Source organism: Mytilus californianus, unplaced genomic scaffold (genome assembly GCF_021869535.1).
Source record: "Mytilus californianus isolate M0D057914Y unplaced genomic scaffold, xbMytCali1.0.p SCAF_11, whole genome shotgun sequence".
In the NCBI taxonomy this organism is placed as follows: domain Eukaryota; kingdom Metazoa; phylum Mollusca; class Bivalvia; order Mytilida; family Mytilidae; genus Mytilus; species Mytilus californianus.
In genome coordinates this window covers 54,362,393-54,370,474 of record NW_026262593.1, presented here as the reverse complement: position 1 = coordinate 54,370,474, position 8,082 = coordinate 54,362,393, and the positions used below count along the sequence as shown (strand labels likewise).

The following is an 8,082-nucleotide window of genomic DNA, read 5'->3' as shown; positions in this document are numbered from 1 at the left end:
ATTTCTTAAAATTACTAAAACATTACTTGTAATTACTAATATTGATAACTAAAGTTAATCAAATTGATTGCTTAGAATTTTCGTGAATCACTCGTATTTACTAGTCTTTACTTAACATTACTACCTATGAATATGATGATCAATAACTTTGACAAATACAATTACTTAAATGTTACTTGTTTTAGTTATTCAAGTTATTTATTTTTTTCGAATACTGTAAACTCAGAAATTATTGCGAGGTTTATATTATTGCGAAAAATGCGACAGAGTTGTAAACGCAATAATTCAAACTCGCATTTTGAAATATTTTATATGAATTAAACAGGAATTTTCTCAAAATCGTAAAAATTAAAATCGCATTGAAGTCTAAAATGACAAAATCGCAATTATAAATGCACGCAATAATTTCTGAATTGACAGTATACTAAAGGAAAATTGTAGCCGACAACAAACATGCGCTTGTTAAAGTTGAAATCAGTGTATGTTTTTGCACTATTGTGATGGCTTTTTTTTAATTAACACATGTAATTCATAAACATATATATATACATATAACGCTACAAAATACTTATTCAATTTAAATGCTGATCGAAACATTTATATTTCAAATTGCATCCATCATTGACAGTCTTTTATATGATGGATTAAAGAAAGGTTCAGGAAATAGTTTTATTGAGCGCGTGAACATTTGTCTAGCAGATTCGTCATCTCCTACAATCAATAAAGCTACACCTAGACAATTGTAAGACAATGATTTAAAACCAACACCCGGAATGAAATACTCTTCCTCTATTGTTAACTGAAGACTTCCTAGAGATTCCTGATAATGTTTGGTATTGTTGAGATGATAATGACAAAGGAATGATAGAAAATGGGCATATGCTACTGAGGGCAATAAATTACCACGAACATCAACATCAATCTGTAGTTCATCTGGAATAAGGCTAGATTTCTCGTTAAACAGTATGCTATTTAAATATAGAATTCTAAACGCGCGAAATATTCCCAAATTTCTGAATGTTATCGAACGTAAAAGTTTACGTCTCTCGGCAGAAACATATGCAACTTTAAACACTTTTTCTCTTGTGCATTTTCCCAGGGCATATGACAAAACAGTAAGAGCACTATTATATTTCTTCTTTTTGTAGAATAATGACGCAACCATCAACCAACCTGATACAGCATCATGGGTGATACTCTGTAGAAGATAACTGAGACACTGTTTGAATTGTTTATATTGGTACTTGTTACCATATGACCTGGATAGATTAATTGTGTCTGCAATATACGAAGTAATTTGAGTTATATTGTATGATAAAATAGATCTTAATTTTCTTGACTGACTTGAAACCGCCAGGTATACGGTTTGTACATAAACGTTCGAGTCTCTAGTGTTTAAAAGGTCCATTACTATTGATTTCATAATTTTCTCGAAATTACTTTCAAACAAACTAATTTCCCTATAATTGAAATGTGACACTAACATGGACATTTGTGATGAAAAAAAGATAGATCGCCATTCGTATTTCATTAATGCATTTAATGAACCTAACAGTTTTGTCCTGTCGTGTCCAAAAATCTTATTTTCAAAAAGATTATTTTGTGGAATAAAATAATGTGGACAAATCGAGTACTCCACACAATAGATAAGTCTCTTGAAACATCTCATAAAGCAAGGTATTAAATTTTCTGATATCCACGCCGATCTTGGCAATTCTTCAGATAACCAGAATAAGATAGTCTTAATGAAGTAAGAACAGAGTAAATCTTCACATCCTTGGGTCTTACTAATAACATCTTTCAGGAGAATTTTCATTAAAGCATAACAAAGCAATTGTGTATGAGTAAATGTATGAATCAGATATTTTTCACCTACAGAGAATGATATACGCCATATCAAATCATTGTTTAGATGTCTCCCTGCGCCTATGGGTACAAATAGGACACCATGATCTTTAATTCTTTGTTTTAACTCTTGTGTGGGCCATGACTTGTTTGATCTAGTAAGCCATTCTGAAGCTATATTTATCCATGATTTCGAATGTAAGCAAAATGCCAAATCATATTCTTCTTTATCATCGGATATGCACGGTCCATGAATAACTGAAAATAATCCACCAGCATGTTGATGCCTAAACAATACACTTGAAAGATATAATTGTCCTTCAACATGTCGACACATCAAAATATTTTCGTCCACAATTCCCTTAATTAGACGTAAATATGCAAAGCCAGACTTAACATCGTGTGTGTCTAATAAAAAGTATGCTTTATCAGAATTATAATGATGCAGTTTCGTTTGTTCAATAATTTCTATACATGAATATGCATACATTATATCTATGTCACTCCCTTTCAGCTCAAGTCCTTCACCGAAACTACCACTAGTGATGTGTGTATAATATTTATTGCTATGTGTGTGGTCCCTGGTTGCGTTCGACAATCTGATCAGTTTGATATAATCTTCTGATCCGACAATATTCTGACATAGGTAATCATACAAGCAAATGGACATATCGATATCTGTTGTGGAGTTAACTGCTAAAAAGAGGAATTAAAGTATAGTTTGTGTAAATGTATTAAAAACGTTATAATTGTTTATACTTTATTTTGTTAAAGAACATACAAAAACAAAAGAAATATTAAAAAAAAGATTAGGTAATTGCTTGTTGTTTGCCAGATGCATTGAAATAAAATGAAAAGAAATCACGTTATGAAAACATGGCTACTCTCACCTCTTTCTGTCACGGAATATACAAAAGGAATTACCAGGCTCTTGCTACACTAAAGTTTTATCATCAATCGATCAAAGATCTTTTTGTACTAAAACATGTAAAACGGCCATTCTTATAATATGACATCGGCTAGTGCTTTTTTTTTATTTACAATTTATTTATCCGTAAGTTTAAGAACTGAGAATTCAAAAAGATATTTTAACTTTCATGTTTGTTTGTTTGAAGACACAAGTTAAACTAAAGACATCATCTCAATTTTATAATATTTTCATGAAAGATCTTTTAAACACTTTAAGTGGATTTTAGTTATAATTGCTGTGTAAAGATTTTAAGAAAAATACGAGCCTGAAATGGATTCATCATAGCTTGATTGCGAAATAGTATAGAAAGGATCAGTGAATCTGAATATTGAATACAATAACTTTTACGGTCGTTCTGTTAAGCATCAGTATTCAATATATAGCACATGTATATTTTCCACATGGATAAGAAACAAGTAATACATAAATATCGTACAACATTTACACAGTATTCACGAATTATTGAGTTATAGGATGAAATGAGTTGTTAGAATTATGTTATGTTAAGTGCTATTTGACTAAGATAGCAAAGCAAAAAAGTATAACAAAAATACCGACTCCAAGAAAAATTCAAAAAGGGGAAGTTCTATAAAAACTGACAAAAGCAAACGCTATCAATAAACGGAAAAAGTGAAGAAAAAAAAAGCCATATTCCTGACTTAGTATAGGCATTTTCCAAGGAAAACAGTTAGGTAACCATGGTTTTATAGCTAGCTCAATCTCCCACTTGACAGTTGTTTATAGTTCTTCGTTATTGCATAACTGATAGAGCAACTGAAATAGACATAGCAGGTTAATGAAACACTATTTTGTTTGTCTTTTATTAATAACGACAGAGACGTCCCCATCTTACCAATACTATATTTACTACATTGTATTTCTAAGTATACTAATTATGGTGTGTTTTTGTACTTTCAGTCACCTTATATTCTTTTCAATTCATGTATGGAAATAATTAATAAGCTATAATAATATGATGATTATTTCGGTATGATTACATGTTCATGTTAACTTGGTATCAAAAAACGGGAGATAATATTGACATATAAAAAACGAATCTTCGCCGCTAACTTATACTAATACTAATAAAAAATAGAAGATATGGAGTATCCATTCACGACACTAAATCAGTACATGCACAGCAATAAACGCACAAATAACAAAGGGACAGCCCTTTTATTGCTGTTCTTCACCGCAAATTCATAGTGATGCCTTCAACACGGACCAAAGAAATATCTCACCTCACTTCAAGTTTAAGACGGTCCCTTGTTTGAGCGGAATTCTTTGCCTTAGAAATATTATCATACCTCATGAAACTCCACAACATATTAATAGGATCTATATACAGGAAGAATATGACAAATGCGACAGAAATTTTAAAATCATTTGAAAGATTTACATTTCAAATAATCACTTACCGGCCATCACTATATATTCCTTCTGCAAAAATTACTTTGATGAGTTTCTTTCTTTATCTATGTCTGCCTTGTATTTGAAAACCTGAAAAAAACAGAATATTGTGTGAGTACATTTTAACATTTTACGCCATGATGAACTTACCTTTTACTCACTTCCCATTTTGGTTCTACTACAAGTAAGGGTCAATTTCTGAGGGTAATAACTGTCTTATCACCAGTCTAGTAGTCTTCATTATTACATCGGTAGTGACAATATTCATTTCAAATATATATTTGCTAGATCTTATAGTAAACTGGTTCTAAAACGAACATTACAGCTCCTGTATGCAAGTTAAGCATATACAACACGGGGATGAATGTATATTAAAATAAAAACTTTCTCTGTTTGCATCATATCCTGTTTGTAGTAAATGGTATTCCAGTGGTCGTGGTTGATATAAAATGTCAAACTGAAAATTCATATAGTTTGATATGTCTCATTATCGTTCTGTACAAACAATTATTATGATTTTCAATCACATTTCCATTGAAAAGAAAGAAAATACCACCTTTGTCTGAAATGTCTGTGATATTTTGAAATGCATGTACGTTCTTCAAATGACTGTTGTATATTTCTACCATGTCAAATATTTGGCTTTGAGCGTTCCTGATAAAGGTGAATCCAGAAATGCGCCTCGGACGCATAAACTTTATAAAGTGCTGTTTTCATTTTTTACAGCACTGGGTCGATACATCTGGTGAACTATCATCGGCCCAGTAGTCATTACTTCGGTAATGACATGATTTATGACAAACCTTTCTAAAATTGTCTGTTAATGAATTTCGAAATCATTAGAAACTAAGGTTTCAACACCCCCAGGCAAAATTTACCTTATATGGATTTGGCTTATATTTTTGGGTCCCTTTTGGTAATATAGCTCTTCAACTGTTTCGGTTCAACAACCTGACATTCTGTCCATTCGTTTGATGTGTTTTATCATTTGATTTTGCCATTTGATTAGGGACTTTCCGTTTTGAATTTTCTTCGGAGTTTAGTATTTTTGTGATTTTACTTTTTTCTGTAAGATCAATTTATAATTGAGATAGCTGTAAAATTTTATGAAAATCCAAGTTGATTTGAAAAAGTTATAGAAATAATTAAAGGTGACTATCTGAATTTAATCAAAACTGAAAAAAAATCTAGTTTTTTTACCTATTAGTTAAATCTTTTTTAAAATTTTACAGAAATGAACCAAACTACCAAATAACCTGGAACTTTGTAAGATCAATATATAACTGAGATAGATGGGCTGATTCAGACCAGTCTATACTTAATTTAAAGGTCAAGACTAGTCGAAAACAAAATATCGTCTTTTCAGATTCTGATCATTTTTTAGTGTTAGAGCTTCGAACTGTTATAGAATATAATTCTTTGCATATATTTATTTGAGTATCTCATTGCTTGGAGTTTTCAAAAATAGAGAAATAAAAACGAGTTCTAGGGTAGAATGGCTTCGTTCAGAAACTTTTCTAAAGCAGTATAACTGTTCTAAAGACTGTTATAGAGACGGCACAAGAACATGTTTATTCGGTTCCTAAAAGATTTAAAGAGAGGTTAGAATTCATCTCAACTTACATTAAAATATTGCAAGAGAAAGGTCCCTTCTATGAGAATTGTTTTTTTCAGCATTTTGCTCAAATTTGAATCTTTCGCAAGCTTAATTACTTAATAAGTGAAGTAAACTACTGAAACTATATATGTACCATAGATTTGTTGCTTTCACAACTATCCATCAGAAATGAATCACATTTTCTTGGCATAACAACTGCAAAAAAGGTTTATATGTAAATTATCAAACTTTTGCCGAAACAATATTTTCGACAGCTCGTGTAATTCTTAGAAAAAAAAACTTTCTACTATTACGAAGAAAATTTTGAAATGTTTCCTTGTAAATTATTGAATTAAAAATAAGAATTACGTATAATATAATGTGACATCATTAGGAGTGGGCGTATAACAGAAAAGTGAGAATAAAATAACTGAAAGTATCATCATCATCTTGTCTTTCCTTTTAGTGTAAATATTTAAATAAATATCCTAAAAAATCAATACCTGAGAGAATAATATGAATATTGTATGAAAAAAAGTAAAACAAAAATACAGAAGTCAAAGATAAATTCATAAAGAGGAAGTCTTTAAAAAAAATGACACAATCAAAAGTTGGACAAACATTTATTGTCAGTATGACTTAGTACGTTTTATCCGCTTTGGTGGCAAAACCCATAAAAATAGTCTATAACATTATGTCATTGTTAAAGTATGAAAATATTTTCTATTTTTCAGCTGTATGATTAGGGCATCATTGATGATTGTTTTGTAGATAACCAGCATTTGACGTACTAGCTATACGCTTGCTGTATGCATATATATCGATTAGATATTTGGTACAGACTGTTAGTTCAGAAATTTTTGAAATGTTTTTTGCACATATTGGCGAGTTTTGGGAGTGTCTATGAGCCACTCGATATTCCTCGGCATCACGATTCTCGGAACGTCTCGAAAATTTTCCATCATTTCAAGTTTAGTTATTTATATGTCTTTGATACGGCCCAAGGCTACCACGTGACATTGTATAATTCAGCAATCCGGGTATTTGAAAGTAAAACAATAAAGACTAGGTTGCACCTGGGAACAGTATATCTAACGGGAAATGAATCTGATACGCTTTTCAGTATAAAATTGATAAAATCTCGGACTCCCCGAGACTTCCCAAGATTTACGGATTTTGGTAGCGTCTGACTGAAAAACTATCAGAACTGCTCAACAAATAAACCACATAACTCTAATTGTAAATAAATACAAGTTTTATCATTTAGTAGATATATTTTGTCATATAAAATTACCAAAATAAGTTTGATTTATTTGATGTGAAGTGTTTTATAATAGTTTGGGAATTTGTAAATCATCGCGGCAATGGCCGCCATTTTTTTATTACCTGGTTTGCATTCTGCACAATTCTGTGATGAAATGCTTGCGATTTTAACAAATTTGAAGTGACAGAATACAAGTTTGATACACTAGCATCACTATAAAACTAGTTTGAATGACATTTAATTGATAATATCAGAAATTATTAGGATAATAGCGAGTCCGTTTTTAACACATGTCCGTTTCTGTATCGTATCTTTATTAACTATGGCACGACGATAAAATCGACTACAATCAGGTAGTGTCAAGTCCCGTCAATATATATGTTCCTGGTTGCACTCTAAAATCATTTATATGTAAGAACTTATATGTCTTTTGACAAAACATGATATATGTTTTAATAATGTGAATGTTTATTAAATATCAAGTATAATGATAACGTAATTATATAATTTATGCCATGAGACGGTCCCTCTACACATTGTGTGTGTAGTATTTAATAAACCTGGGAATAGTTTATTGATTTACAATGACCCAGAATAAACTGATTATTTCTGAACGTTTTTCATTTGATATTTAGTATTTCAATCATTATATATAGCATGAGAAAATGTCGGAAAGCATGAAGAAAATTAAGAAAACGATATTGTTGAAAATATTTATCTTAGGTCGGAAACACAGTGGTCGAAAAGCCGAAAGATAATCAAACAAAAAGATTTTTCTGTAAAAAAAATATGTAATTTTATTAATAGATATAATACCAGACTAAGATAATATTCATTGTTTAAGGTAAAACTGAGACTGAATTTATTCCCAAAAATTATAGAATATAATTAAAATTGTAATGTATACGTGTATTGTGTCTCACAGGTTTGAACACTCATTACATTATGAAAATTATATGTAACGTATGAGCACCAATGAGCCGGGATGCGTACCCA

The 8,082-nt window shown here is 30.7% G+C and overlaps 1 protein-coding gene across 1 annotated transcript; it reads right to left on the bottom strand.

The window, feature by feature from the left end:
• Positions 1-447: 447 nt before the first annotated feature.
• Positions 448-2,503, bottom strand: LOC127721004 (uncharacterized). The gene has a single exon (XM_052227716.1). It carries the CDS (start codon positions 2,333-2,335, stop codon positions 605-607), a length of 1,731 nt encoding a protein of 576 aa, XP_052083676.1. The 5' UTR covers positions 2,336-2,503; the 3' UTR covers positions 448-604.
• Positions 2,504-8,082: the final 5,579 nt, after the last annotated feature.

What these genes read in the sequence shown, in the direction of transcription:
- LOC127721004 (XM_052227716.1), bottom strand. Translation starts at nt 2,335, where the DNA reads ATGTATGCATATTCATGTATAGAAATTATTGAACAAACGAAACTGCAT.